Source organism: Halichoerus grypus, chromosome 13, assembly GCF_964656455.1.
Source record: "Halichoerus grypus chromosome 13, mHalGry1.hap1.1, whole genome shotgun sequence".
Taxonomy (NCBI): Eukaryota; Metazoa; Chordata; class Mammalia; order Carnivora; family Phocidae; genus Halichoerus; species Halichoerus grypus.
The window spans coordinates 7,573,021-7,588,829 of NC_135724.1; the positions used below are offsets into that span (position 1 = coordinate 7,573,021).

A 15,809-nucleotide genomic window follows, 5' to 3' on the forward strand; every position below is an offset into this window, starting at 1 on the left:
TATCACCCAGTTCTATTGAGAAATCCTTTCAACTAAAACAGTTAACAAGGTTAAAATCCAGATTCTATCAATTAATGATGAAGGTTAGCAATTTAGTAGTTGGTCAATGTTACATGTTTAATGAACTTAGATGAACACTTTCATGCCTCTGAACAACAACTCGTATTAATTAGCTAAATGCAGAATTCACAATGGATCTCCCTATCACATAGCAAATGTAGACAGCTTGAAAAGCCATATCAGACAAAATGTAAATGTGCAGGAATTTCTGTATAGAAAGCAGAAAGGAAAAAAAAAAATCAAGATCTGGTCCAAATTGTTCTAAAAACTAAAGTTCAGATTTCCCTTTCTATTTGGCATTTGCTGAATTTCTGGATTCCACCAATTGTCTTTAAATTCTAAACAGTGAAAAACTGCTTCCTCAGAAGTAGTAGGAAAAAAAAAAGAAAGAAAAGAAAAAAAGGAAACTAAATCGCTTTTTAAAGCATTCAAAACCAACCATCAAATATCATTGCTGGGGAAATAAGCAGCCAGTATTTGAGTGAGACCTCAAAGTATAAATATCAACTTCTGTAGTCCATGCCTTGGCTCTACTTCCCAGCTGAAGACTCCTAAAATTACATGGTTTCTAGTAAGTGAATTACGTTTATATTTGTCCCATAATCAAAGGATGCAGATCAAAGTTTGATTTCACAATCTTGTTGCTTCCTGAAGAGGTGTTCTCTCATGAAAATGAGGCCATTGCCTGGGTAAATTGAGAGGCCAGCTCAGAAAATGATCAAAGCAATGAAAAAACTCATTTTGTAAATTATTTAAGGATGTGCAAGCACGTTTTATCAAGAGCCCCAAGGTCACAGCAAAGTACTGATGTATATTTTTGCCTCATGCTTTGCCATATTTTTTTTTCATTACAATGGTTTCATTTGGAGATCCATAAGGAAGAGCAGTGCTGTACCAAAGGAAGGAAAAAGGGGTTGTGCATTTTAACCTTTAATGGAATAATTTCAGCAACTTAAATTTCCTTTTAGCTTTAATCTATTCATATGCTAAGACTGGAGGACATATTTTGGTATTGAATCTCTACCCCCAAAAAATCAATTCTTGTTTTTGAAAAGGGACTTTTGTTAGATACTGGAAGATCATGCACAAGTGCAAACAGAATTAGTAAAAATGCTATCTCTGGAATAAAAATAAAGGCTGGGTTGGGGTTGAAAGACTTCTGGGAGGGAGGCCACCAGAGCACAGTAAAAGCAAATTAACTACAGGATGTTTTCCATCCAGAGTGGATTCATCTGCTGACAATGAAAGGGGAAAAAGTTCTCTTGGTTATGGATTGGGTTTGTCTATAATTTTTAAACAACCAAAATACCATTGTAGGGTCATATGCCCGCGAGAAATATCATTACAACTAAACATTTAACTAAAGGAGAAAAAAACTGAAGTTCTGCCCATTAGGCAATACTAAGTTCTTAAAATTGTTATTATAAAAGTTGCTTGTTTAAATAATGCGGTAAGACAAATACTTTTCTTTATTTCCATGAATGGGTCAAAAGGTACAAGCAATACCTGATATTGTTCTATAGAGTTAATTCTGGGCACAGCAAAATCTTTATACCACTGCAGACAATTTTTTAGGAAAACAATGAAAATGGGCAATGCAGATGCTATAGGAAATTTTATGCCTAGGGAATCTTGTATCTATTCTGCAATTCATATATCTGAAAATTGCTAGCTATTTAAAGATTGTTAATCAGAGTTGTTCTTAATTAAAATACTTTTGAATATTTATTTTTTATTCTTATTTTTATTTTTTTTAAAGATTTTATTTATTTATTTGACAGAGAGAGACACAGCAAGAGAGGGAACACAAGCAGGGGAAGTGGGAGAGGGAGAAGCAGGTCTCCCACTGAGCGGGGAGCCTGATGCGGGGCTTGATCCCAGGACCTGAGCCGAAGGCAGATGCTTAACGACTGAGCCACCCAGGCGCCCCAAAATACTTTTGAATTTTTAAATGTTTTAATTTAGACAATATTTATTAAAATTTTAACGTAAAAACAGTAACAAAGTTAAGATAATCTCCCCTCTGTCTGTTCCTCATCTTTATGCTCCTTAAAAATCATTGAATTTTTAAATTAAGAATTCCCAATAAGTGTGTTCCCTTTTCTTCTCACTCCCTTGGCCCAAACAATTAGAAAAGACTTTATTTTGACATGATTTTTACATTTTCTTTTATCTCTATCAAACTCATGTACACTGAGTAATATAATCAACAGATTTACAAAGTTAATAAATGGTAGTTGGAGTTATAACAACAATTTCTGACTGGAGGTGAGCTCTCTCAGAATGAGCACAGAAAGGAAACTTCAAATCAGTACATTTTTCAGCCATTAATGAATCAATAGAGTTTTTTTTTTTTTTAAATCACATGACAAAAGATTTCAAATGTTTTCACATAATTTTCCAAGAAATAGTCAACACTGGTATATTGTCTCACATCTCTACATTCCAGGTACTTTATTCCTTGACAAGCCAGATAATTTCACTATTCTATACCAAAAAAAAAAAAAAACTAATTATGCCTGTAAGTAGGTATCCTTACTCTATTACCTCAGAAAAAAAGAATATGAAACATACCACAATATTTAAATATGTCTCATATAAAGTGGTCATATTTAATATGAAACCATTAGGGGTAAAGTACCTACATTTTTATACATATTTAAATGTTTTTATTTTATTAGATTTTCTTTATTCATGAACATATCTACCTAGACTGAAACGTTCAGATACCACCTTCCCCACTCTGAGTAAGGAGGGAGCAATTCTCGGAACAGACTCCTGTTTCCTGACCACAGGAGTAACCGTATGACCCATCATTCTGGCCACAGTGAAGCATGAACATGTGATCCAGTTTAAGCAATTTGGAGTCTTGGCTAGGATCTCTCTGCTGGACCTTAGTGGAAAGAAATTCCAGTTTTCTGCTGATGACACAACTCTAACAATGTGACCCCAGGGCTGCCAGCCACTAGGTTCCCCACCTCATGGAAAAGCTTGAGAGAATAAAGTTGATGCCCAGGACACCACAAACTTCCAGGTTAGAGTTCCTGAGACCCATCCACCAAGCCACAAAATTAGAATCTATAGTTTGGGAAAGTAAGGGCATTCCTTCTTTAAAGATGGAGTAAATGACATTCTCCTTCCTGATAACCACTGCCCCCAACAAAATCAAGTTAGGTCTTGCCAAACCCTATCTTTCCTTGACACTCATCTCCCTTACCATTACTTTCACAGTCCTGGCACATAATAGGAGCTCGATAAATACTTTGAGTGAATGAATGAATGAATGAATCAATGAATTCATTAACACTGAACTGTACCATACAGTTAGTGAAGGTGAATTAGTAAACACAGGAACACAGTAATTTAGAGCTCACATTGAGAGGTGTCTTTAAACGGCTCTATAAGCATATAGTCTTTTCTGGATACTATATTCAGCTTAAGCACACAACACCCAAAGAAAGTGAGGGTCCCATGGAGAGAGGAGTCTGGGGCTACACAAATGGGGCAAGAGACTTTGAGTTAAAAAGCCGGAGAAATGGGTCTCCCAGCTACCAAAGGGGATCTGAGCCACCCCAACTCTTATGGACTGAATGTCTGTGTCCCCCTAAAACTCGTATGTTGAAACCCTAACCTTACCCAATGTGATAGTATTTGGAGGTGAGAATTTGGGGAGGTAAATAGATTTAGATGAGGTCATGAGGGTGGGGCTCCCATGATGGGATTAGTGTCCTTAAAAGACCCCAAATAACTTGGCTTCCTCTCTACCTGCACATATGGAAGAAAGGCCATGTGAGGACATAGCAAGAAGGTGCTGTGAGCAACCCAACAAGAGAGGCCTTACCAGACATGGATCCTGCTGGCACCATGATTTTGAACTGTTAGTCTCCAGAACTGTGAGAAATAAATGCCTGTTGTTTAAGCCACCCAGTCTATGGTATTTGGTTATAGCAGCCCAAGCTAAGACAGATTTTCTTATCAGGATCAGGCCCTGTGTCTCAGAGTCAGCCTCATTACAGAATGTAATGGCTAGTTTCAGCTCCCCCCAGAAGACTTAATTTTATTTGAGGCAAGTTTTACTGTGTTTATTGAGGATATACAAAGCATAATAAAATTTACATTTTAGGGGCGCCTGGGTGGCTCAGTCAGTTAAGCATCTGCTGTCGGCTTAGGTCATGACCCCAGAGTCCTGGGATTGAGCCCCACATTGGGCTCCCTGCTCAGTGGAGAGCCTGCTTCTCCCTCTCCCTCTGCTGCTCCCCCTGCTTGTGATCTCTCTCTCTGTGACAAATAAATAAGTAAAACCTTTTTAAAAAATTTACATTTTATAAAGTGACTACCATTTGTTCACCCTGAATTTTATTTGGCTGCTATTTCTCTGTTAGGTCGAGTTCCATGATTGTTGAATACAGTAAATATTTATTATGTAACTTCTACGTATTGGATTCATTCTGGATCAGGGGATATTGGACAAAATGCCTGTCCTCATAGAGTTTATATTCTAGTAGGAGGGATGGGGTGGGGGGAAACAGAATAGACAGACAACAAACATGTAAACAAATAAACATGTAGTATGTCAGAGAGTGACCTCCAGTTCTGGCCATGACAAACCATTTCATATCTGATTAACTATCTCATCAAAAACAACTACAGGAAAACATGAAGAAGGCACTGGAGAACAACCAAGTTTGACAGATTACAATGCTCAAAGCAGGAGAACACAGGAGGTCATTTACCCTGTCACTTTCCCTAAGCACATTTTTCAAAAGGCAGCACATAGGAAAAGTGTCCAAGCTGAATGGCAGTCTTAACCAGATAAAGAGGCAACAGTCAGTATTTGGAGCTGTCAAAGCATTTTGGACTTGAGGGGCAAAACCAAAGAAAGAAGAGAATCACAGAGAAAAAGCCTAAAGATCTTCATACAAATTCCCCCCAAGTCATAGTTTTCACGGACAGTGTAAGGGAAGAAGAAGAAAGAAGAAAGAAGGAAGAAGGAAGAAGGAAGAAGGAAGAAGGAAGAAGAAGAAGAAAGAAGAAGAAGAAGAAGAAGAAAGAAGAAAGGAAAGAAGAAAAAGAAGAAGAAAGGAAGAAGAAGGAAGAAGGAAGAAGGAAGAAGAAGAAGAAGAAGAAGAAGAAGAAGAAGAAGAAAAAGAAGAAGAAGAAGAAGAAAGGAGAAAGAAGAAAGAAGAAGAAAACAAAGAACTCTGGGGAAAAAAAACAGCAACAGGATGGCTAAAGAGCCACACAGAGCCTTTAGCAGCTAACAGTTACTGGGGAAACAGGTTGGAGTTCAAGAGGGAGTGATCTTGGTAAACATTTAAGCTTGAAGTTGAGATCCTAGAGTGGCCGAGGAGCAGTAGCTATGTCATAAAACTAAGGAGACAAGCTTAAACAGACCAGACTTAACAATGCTCGCAATCAAGTTTCAAAAAAATCAAGACAATATGCCAATTTTCTAGCTGACTTCCAGAAGAAAATTTGCCCTCTTCAGAGGAAGATAGTAACAGTTCAGAGTTCTTAAAATGTTTCATCTATGATGTTCATCATCCAATCAAAAAATTATCAGAAATGCTTAAAAACAACAACAAAGAAACAACAAAAACAGGGCCAAAGGACCCCAAATCATGCAATATGGAAAAAACAGACAATAGAAATGGACCTGGATGAAAAATCTCAGCTGAAAATGGAATCTACCAAAGGGAACCAAGTCGAGAGTGGAATCAAAATGAATACCATTAAAAATTTACTAGGTAGGCCTAACCACAAACTGGAAATTGCAGATGGGAGGATTAGGTAACTCAAAGATATATCAATAAAAATCATACAATCTGAAAAGGTGAGAAAATGGTTGAAAAAATAAAGAGTTTCAATGATACTTAGGAAAATATCAGTCAAACAAACATGAACTTGGAATTCTATAGGGAGAGGAGAAAAAGAAAGGGATAGAAAAAGAAATTAGAGAAATAGTGATGAAAAATTTCCTAAAGTTGGCCAAAAAAAGAAAAAAAAAAGACAGATCCATAAAGTACAATAAATCCCAATTAGAATAAATACAAAGAGAACCACACCTCAGCACATTATTAATTGGACTACTGAAAAATAAAGACACAGAGAAAAACTAAAATACAAAATGAAATAATAAAGAGAAAGGGGAAAATCTTAAAAGCTGTGTGGTGGGGCAAGAGAGGATTACACATAATTTACAGAGAAAGGACAGTGCAAATGGCAGCTGATTTCTCATCCACAACAACAGGGTCCAGAAGACAATGACATGACATTTTAAAGCAGTTACAGAGCAAAATAAAAAGTCAACCTAGAATTCTATAACTAGTGAAAATATCTTTAAAAAAACAAAGAGTAAAATAAAGATAATTCGGTTAAACAAAAGGTGAGAGAATTCATTGGAATTCCACTGGAAACAGTGGAAAATACCATTGGAAACATTGAAATGTGTTTTTTTTTTTTAAGATTTATTTTTTTGAGAGAGAGAGAGAGAGAAAGAGTGTATGAGTGGTGGGAGGGGCAAAAGGAGAGAATCTTCAAGCAGACTCCCCACTGAGCACAGAGGGGGATGCCAGGCTCGATCTCAGGATCCTGAGATCATGACCTGAGCCAAAACCAAGAATCTACACTTAATCATCTGAGCCACCCAGGCGCCCCTGAAATGTGTTTTAAATAGGATTTAGCTACTTTCAGTTTCAGTTAATTGTCCTAATTCTCTAAATTTTCCAGGCTAGTCATATGTGCTGATAGGTTTAGGACAACTATTCAAAGTTTATAACAAAGAGATTATTTCTGTTTTAATGATACTGGGCTAGGTATAATATAAATGGCTATTTCCCAGAAGTGGGGAAGGGAATTTACCTTGAATTCATCCTAACGATTACCATAGGAACAGAGGTAGTGATTTTTTTCTATCCATTTAGTTGCAGGCAAAGAAGCTAGAATGTAGAGTGTACGTATAGTTAGAACTACTTCCAGAAGGAAGTTCTTGTTCAGGATGGGCTTACTACAAAATGACAGGAAGTTTAAGAGAACTGGCTGAGCATGGGTATTGGAAATGAGAAGGAAAGGGGGGATGGAGTCTTTTGTCTGCTATAAAGCATAAAACTGTGGCTCCTAGCACAACAGGGCACAGTGAATGTCTCAGGCAATCTGATCGAACACATTAGCAAAAAGGCAGAAGTAACATTTTCCTTTATGCACCAAACACGTGGAGAAGTCCTCCCAAGAGTTACAATTCAACTCCACCTAATCGTGTTCCTATATTAGTATATCAGGTACTTTTCTTTTAAGTGAGCCTTTCCAAGGCCATGCAAGGGGAAGCCATGTTCCCTTCCTCAGGATTAAAAGATGAAGCCCATAAGATACACTACAAGTCAGGCCCCATAAATGGTTACCTGCCAGTGCCATCTTTTGTTTAAGCTAGAGTAGTCCCCTGGAGGAGAAAGCAATAGGCAATTCACTTGCTTAGGCTAAAATATCCCCGACAATGAGAAATACTCTAAATAATAGAAAACACCAAGTAGAGGAAGTATATCATATTGGATGACAGCATGGATTTTGGAACAAAACTGCATGAGTGTGTAAGCTGGTTCTGTCACTTAGTTTCTTTGTGACCTTACAACGTTCACCTTTGCATCTGTTTCTTTTTTTATGATGCTAAGGGGCCTGCCTCACAGTGGGCTGTTTTGACGATATAAAATATGTTAAGTAAGAGTTAGTGGTATACAGATTAGCACAATTTAGGTTTGCTATGATTATTGAGATGAATGATGTAAAATCCAGCTCTTCAGTGTCACCTATTGATTCCAGAAGAACCCGTGTATTGCAGAGCAACGGATTCTTCTGTATTAAAAGATATACATCCCTTGGTTTTCTAGGCAATTGTTACACCCCACAGCCACTATGAGGATGGTATTTCTCTGGGGCAAATTGTGCTCACCCCTTGCCAGCCACAAGAAAACAAGAATGCCAAGGACCACAGTGAGGAGAGGCAAATGGGCTGTGGCAAAGGCAGTCGGTAAACAGGTGGCTTCAGAATGAGTTCTCAGTAGAAGGGGGCAGAGATGCCACCTCTTAAAACTGTTAGGGGCGGGGCACCTGGGTGGCTCAGTCAGTTAAGTGTCTGACTCGATCTCAGCTCAGGATTTGATCTGAGGGTTGTGAGTTCTAGCCCTGCTAGAACTGTGGAGCCTACTTAAAAATTGTTAGGGGTAAGGTGGGGCCAGAGAGCAGATTATTTGCACAAGGGAAGAGACTTTCTCTAATAGGATCCTTGGGTAGAATTCCATATATATATATATATATATATATATATATATATATATATATATTCCATATATATGTGTGTGTGTGTATATATATATCCCATATATACATTCCATATATATATTCCATATATATTCCATATGTGTGTATATATATATCCCATATATATATTCCATATATATGTGTGTGTATATATATCCCATATATATATATAGTCCATATATATATATATATATATTTTTTTTTTTTTTTTAAGACAGAGTGCGCGCATGTGCAAGTGGGAGAGCAGGGGGAGGGGCAGAGGGAGAGAGATCTTAAGCAGACTCCACATTCAGCGCAGAGCCCATCATGGGGGGCTCAATCTCCCAACCCTGAGATCATGACCTGAGCTAGAATCGAGTCGGTTGCTTAACCCGAGCCACCCAGGCACCCTGAACTCCATGTATTTAAGAGAACATTTTATAATGCTTGTGACCTAGGCCCAGGGCAGGGTTTGATGGCCTGAAGTGACCTCTAGGCAAGGCAACTGGCCCTGTTCATAAACCGTATAGAAATAACCCCTGCTCTGGCCAACCTCTCTGGCTTTTGCAATCTAAGGGAGTCTTTCCCAAGAGGACTCTCTTCTAACTCCTCAGAGGAGGTGGCAAAGCTGCCTGGTACTAAGTAGGGAAAGGGCAGTTGAAGACAAAGTGTAACCCCAGGAGTTTGGGTGCAAAGTCAAACATGCTCAGAAACAGATACTTACTCAGATGCCACTAGGACTGGGTTCTCTGCCAGTGTCAGGCCCAGGTATTACCAGGCATGGACTTTGGGGAGAAGGCTTCAGGGGAGGGACAGTGGGAAGAGAGCAACTGGCGTATATCACCCATTAGGCAAGACAAGTCATGCAAAAGAAGAAAACAAGAGTCAAATTTTTTTAAAAGATATTTCAGCAACACCTTCTTCCAGTGAAGTTTTATTACCATGCTCATTTCTAGTAGTCTTGGTCTAGTAGATGTTCTGCCAGCTCACTCCCACCTCTATGCTGAAAGCTTTTAGGACAGTAGGAACATTAGCTGATTCCTAATTCATTTCATGTCTCCCATGAGCAACACTATTTCACTTTTTCCTAACTTTTTTTTACTAAATTTGCTGGTCCCTACCCTCCAGTCTCCGCCCAGTTTATGGGGCATCCAGAAACTATCTAGTTAACCTGATTTAATTAAAATCAGACTCTGTATCCAGGTTATTAAATAGACTAAAAGGCAGATCTTGTGAACGAAATTTTTATTTACACACTGTATCTAGAAGCAGATACATAAATTCTTATACAATTAATTTCCAAAAATGTGCAAGAAATTACTATAATTTGTTTACAAACCAAAACACATATTAAAATCAATGGACTTTGGATAATTCATTCTGTGGTGTTCTCAGTACAAATGGTACACACCTGATTTGAAACATACAGAAAAAGTGTAAACTACAGCAATCTGGATTGCAAGTATTAATTTCATGGCACTCCAATGACTATAAAATTTCTTTAACCCAACATGTATACTTATTACAAAATTCTATAAGAATTCTTCATCATCTCTGGATGTAGAGTTTGGATCACTTTTCAGAAACAGCAACTAACACATTCACCATTTTATGACTGATCGATAAAAAGAATGCTTATTAAAAAAACCCTTCTTAAAAGGATTTTAAAAAGTAGTAAAAGGAGCCAAATTTGTGATTACTAACGTACCAATACTTTATCTTGGAATTTATAGTTATTTATGGAACTGGCAACTGTTCCTTATTAGGGTTTTCAACAGAACGGTCTATTGCTGGTAGTGTGATTTCATTTTCAAATTAAGATTTCACATTTGATGACAAGCCATTAAGATTTAATATATATTATTTTGAATCATTCATGAAGCAAATTATCTCCTACAGAATGTGAAATGTACAATGATTAAAAGTGGCGTTTCTGAAAGCATCGTTAAGATATTTAGATTAGTAGCACTAGCAGGGACACTGCATATACCCTATTTAAGATTTCAGTAATTTTTATCCTGTTTCAGTAATACTGGCTCAGAAATTATAATGTATACTTTATGTTTACTTCCTATATGCCAATGATTTAGCCTTTTGGCACATGATTTTCTTCAACAGCAAGATGGTTGCCCTTGTGGCCGGTTTCCTTATAAACTATTTTTAGTTCTATGATCATTTCCTGTGATATGTTTTTGACCTTCTAGATTTTCAGATTATTGCACCAAGTAGAAAGAGAACAGTTTTCCTTAGAAAGAATGAGATATTTTTCAAGTACTTTCTATGCTTTCTTATTATTTATAAAAATGCCTAATAGTGTCCTAGTAAGCCTAGAATTAGCTTCTGGCCTCTATCGTGTTTTGTGACGAAATGCTTGATTTAAAAAAACGACTCTGATTCATTTACTGCGGCAAAAGGATACAGCTTTCCTGTTTTCTCTTTCTTGCCTTGAGCTCAGATTTTTTAGAAGTACATATTTAAAAATCACTTACAGGTTGTGCCCACGCCATCTAAACTGCCATTCAGTAGAATCCAGAAATTCACCCAAATGGTATCTGGACCAAACTACAGGATGGAGACTTCTCTCTCTTCTCCTTTCCATTTTTAAAGACTATTTTATTTTAGGATCCTATAAAGCCAGTCTTTCACATTATGTTGTGCTGCCTACGCCAAATGGTTCTCTCTACACAAAAGCAGAAAATATTGCAATACTCCTTTGTTTGTAAATAATTTGTTGGCAAATACTTTTATTTTATCGACACACTATCAGGCCCTAGCAATTTCAAACTGGATTAGAATAGGGCATTTCACCTTAAAGTATTAAAGCACATAAAAAACTGGCTTTCTGAATTAGAACAGCATCAAGACTTGCCCTCCATAAAACACAAAACACAATTTTAAAAACATGTAGATGAAAATCAAAATAATCTTAACTTGAAACTAAACAGCTAGATCTTGAACACATGGTATCATGAGGAACACGTGGGGAGCAGGCTATGCCCACATGATAAGACAGGGTTCAGGGCAGTCCAAAGACCTCTGTGCACCATGATCTCACAAAGAGTACATGTAAATGCTTCTAGAAACACAGAGAAGCCATCCCAACATTTATTATTAATACACAGTGACTCTGTGACAATACCTGCCATCTAATATAGATGCACAGGGGCTTTTAACTCACCCTAGATATATTTTAAATTGTTTAAAAATAAATAGTTTTGCAAAAAAATAGTTTAAATGTCTTGCATTAATTTGATAAGTTTACAACTCTGTAATAATTCTTCATCCAAATAGCTTATAGTGAACACTTAAATTATATTATTACAGTATACTCCATATTCCATCTTATTAGGTGAAAACATATTAGAAAATGAAAGAGGAGTCTTTGTGACAAGGTACAATCAACATTCCACCAAAATTAAGTACCTTTTCCCCTTTAAGTCAAAATACCATAACACGATATTATTGTGCCTTTTCTTGGTATTTCTCAGTTCTGACCCTAAAAAACAGAAACAACAACAGCAACAGAAAACAGGGATACTGGTGTGTCTGAATGACAAAGCCATTAAGGGTGACTTAAGACCTTTACTTTTACTTTCAATTGAGGGGTAAGAGATAGGAAAACTGAGTGGCAAAGGAAGAAATGTCTTAAATTATATGTTTCATCTGAGATGGAAACATTTTCTAGATGGGGTGCTTCCAAAACACTCACTGAAGCAAATAAACACTGAATTTCAAAAGAACAAAAGTACTGGGGATAACACACTCCTCTCTGTCCCCCAACCCAAGCAACTGAATCAGAGATAAAACAACTAATGATGCTTGCCAATTTACTTAACACTTAGCTAAATTTAAAACAAAACAAAACAAAACACCTATTTTTAAATGGCAGTATATATGGTAGGCAACAAGACTTCCATATACCTGATATGGTTTTAATATTCTTCTGACAGGATGCTCCACAAGTCCCACAATTTTTCAACTAAAGTCATCAGGTTTTTTGTTTTTTTTGGTGGAGAGAAGGAAGGGTCAAATCTAGCACATCTTCATAGTGACTACGTAAAAGAAGAATATAAATCCAACTCTAAAACAAGGTTTTCTATTCAAATCAATTTAAAACTTTATATAAACTTAAATGTTGCAAGAGAATCTAGTCCTTTTATGAAAATCAGTTCTACATTAAGTTCACCCAAATAAAATGGTGGCTAAGCTAAAGAAATCACAGATAAAACACTTTACCGAAGAAAGTATAATTAACACAACAAAATTTCTATCACAGGAAACTATGATCATCTAGAATCTTTTCAATAATAGTTCTAGTCCCATAGGTCTTTTTATGGTATTCCAATTTGTACCAGAGCTTAATGACAGAAAAGGCAACAATTTCTAAATTGGCGGTATACACTTCTTTATGATTTTTTTTCATGTAAGGCCATTTATTAAAATAGACAAACCACAAGATGAAAATGAAGGCAACAGAAAAATTCAACTTTTCACAACCAGAAAAAGCACAACCTCAAAAACAATTTAGAAATAAGTGTTGTAAAAGATATGTTGCAGATCTGCATTCCAATACCCAAGATTATGTCAAATCATAGTTCTAAATAAATCTTTCTGAAGTATGAGATTAAAAATCATTTTCAGTGTATGTGTAAATTCTGCGTTTTATCATACGGGTATGTTTATTCAACACGATCTTTGAAAACGGGCCATTTAAAGAGACATAACAATATTCATTCTGTAAGTTTCATTCAACTTTACTTAGGGTTGAATACACATGAAATGTGCTTTTAATGCATAAAAATCATAGTGGATAGCAGCAAAGGACTTGGGGGGGTGGTTAAGGAGAATTTGATAATTCACATTGTGATTATTCTGCACATTTATGAAAGATAATTCACACTTCCAAAACCTCAAGACTTCCCTTTTTAAAGAACCAAAATAAACCCAAGACACCTTGCTGACACTTCCCCACCCCTAAACAAATTGATTACTTTTACACATAAAACTGAAATAGTATGGCAGCAAAAAATTTTGATAGCAATGAAAGTTTGTAAACTGTATTTCAATCTCTTTTTCTTATTCCCAAAGTGCAAGATGCAGGGTTCTCATAATCTTTCAGTAGTGCTTCTCCTGTAAGTAATCCTTCATTTTGTTTGGCAAAGGCAGTTTCTGAATCAAGTCTATTCTGGTATACTGACGTATAACAAAGCGACACAGGTACTGCAAAGAACGCACCTGCATGAACCGTGATACGGGATTGGTCAGTCTGACCGGGTAAGTTGCAGATCCAGGCAACCGAGATCTTGAATAACAAAAAGCTCCATTTTCAGAGTCCCTGATTGAATGCTCAATTAGATCAACAATAGATGTATGTCCTTCCACATCCGGCTGTTCATAAAAGCTAAACCTACCATTGGAGTGTTCAATTCTCGTGTGAAGTGTTTTGCCATGGGAGCGAAAGCTCAAGCTCAAAAGGTAACGGTCATCAGAACTATCCCGAACAAGGAAAGAGCCATCTGGCACATTTGCTAGCTTCCCTTCTGCCTCCCAGCGTGTGATGGGTCCCCAGTACCATCCTTGTTTCGCGAGTTTTTTCAGCTCCTCTGTAAGGCTTGTCACCACCATGGGACCACTGCTCTGCACGGAATCATATACTCTTGCAACCCCAGGGGCAGAGTTAGGATCAAAATTCAAATGACAGCGCATACTTTCAGCCACGTGGGCATCTGTGCCGGTGAGCCCACTGAAGTTCCTTTGGATTTGATTGGTCTGCATTGGAGGTAGCAACGGTGAGAGTGGGGGTGCGTCGTCATGACTCGCTCTGGGGCTCTGCAACATGACTCCCGTGGTGCCAATCAACAAGCCACTCACCGCCTGATCCACAAAGATCTCCGGGGCCACCACGAGGTCCTGGTCTACCTGATTCTCGTCCTCGGCGAAGGAGCTCCCTCCCACTGGTGGAGGGACCGCAGAGACTTCCATGGGAGAAGAACTGTCCAGACAATAGCTACGCGATCCTTCCAAAGGGTACATCCCCTCATCTAAAGGCACAGTATACTGAATGTAGTCCTGAGGCATAAGTCCGATAACTACAGGCACATGTTCATCAAGGTGAAGATGCAGGTCTCCATTCTGAGATTCCGAACTCTTGAGGGAATTACTCTGGTCCTGGCACACGGTTTCAGACTGAAGGTCGTGAAAATCCTTCCGAACACCATTCAGGGCCGGGCTCGGACTGGAAGAGTGAACCAAGGCTTTGACTCTCACCTCCATTTTGATGCACGTCTCCTCCGAGTTTGTAGGGCGCAGGGGCCACGGCGTGGGGCTGTAGTGATGGCTGCGGAGCGACGTGGACCTGATGGGCCTCTGAGCGCGCACATCCTTGAAGACCAGGGGCGCCGAGGACGAGGAAAAGGTGTCCTCGTCAGCAGAACCCCCAGAGGCCGCACCGCCCTTGCCCTTCTGCTTCTGTTTCGCAGACAGCCGCCGTTTCAACGTACCCATGAGGCTTTCACTTTTTGATCGGCTTTTTCCACCTTTCTCGTCTTCGTTGTTGATATCACAGCTGGCCATATCTTTACCATAGCAGCTACCGAATAAGGAATCGTCTTTTCCAAAATCGCTGGCGAGTGACGGTTGCTGGACTACCATGAAATCCGTTTCTTCTTTACTTTTATTCAAGTTGAAAGATTTTCGGAAGGTTTTAAGACTGATTTTCTTCATTATGACTAGTTACCTACTCCAAGAGGATCACGTTCTCTGCGGAATACTCCCCTCACACACCTGGTGAGGCTGCAATGCTGCATCTACGTACTGTTCCAGCTTCATACACCCTTTGGAGCCATTCTCTAAAAAATAAAACATAAAATTTAAAAAAAAGTCACATTACAAAATATTTCCACAGCAGTTTTATTTTAATCAGTTTCAATCCTTTAGCTTCTGAACGAGGCCACGTGAGTGTGCTCGCAACACGGTTAGCTCTGCTAGCGCGGGGGCGCTCCCACCCCCACCCCCCAGCCCCGGCACAGGAAGAGCTCACAGCCCACTGTGTGGTCAGCGTCTGACCAACATCTCATAATGCCTAAAGAAAAACCCTCATCTTCCTCTTTCCTTTTTGCACCTTGCTTTTGAGCAAGAGTCCATATTCTTGTCCTTCCTAACACGACTCTGCTAGACCGCCGCTCAGCTTCTGCACGGACTCGCGCTGTCCCCGGCCTGTCCCCAGCCGCCAGCCTGCAGCCCCAACAGCACACACTCAGTGAAGGCGACACCGAGTCGAACTGGCAGAATAACCAGTCTGGCTGATGCCTCAACAGTTTATGCACACTTGCAAATATTTAAACATCTGTAAAAATCCGTAAGAAGAATCCCATCATCTGGGATAACCTGGAGAAAGTCCAGAGATGGCCCTTTATGCCTCTGAGTTCCGAGAGGAAGACTCTCCGGCTTCGCCCTCCCGG

At 38.7% G+C, this 15,809-nt stretch overlaps 1 protein-coding gene across 11 annotated transcripts in view; it reads right to left on the reverse strand.

Moving 5' to 3' along the window:
- The window catches only part of SOCS6 (suppressor of cytokine signaling 6), a 156,728-nt gene that overhangs the window by 110,409 nt on the left and 30,510 nt on the right, over positions 1-15,809 (reverse strand). For 3 of the 11 annotated variants that reach the window (XM_036099397.2, XM_078060176.1, XM_078060177.1), the window contains one exon: positions 9,578-15,197. The exons of the other annotated variants lie outside the window; for them this stretch is intronic. In XM_036099397.2, coding sequence (XP_035955290.1) covers positions 13,465-15,072 — 1,608 coding nt within the window. In that variant the 5' untranslated portion in view covers positions 15,073-15,197 and the 3' untranslated portion in view covers positions 9,578-13,464. Of the gene's footprint in view, positions 1-9,577; positions 15,198-15,809 lie in introns of those variants that run through there. 11 annotated transcript variants of the gene reach the window in all.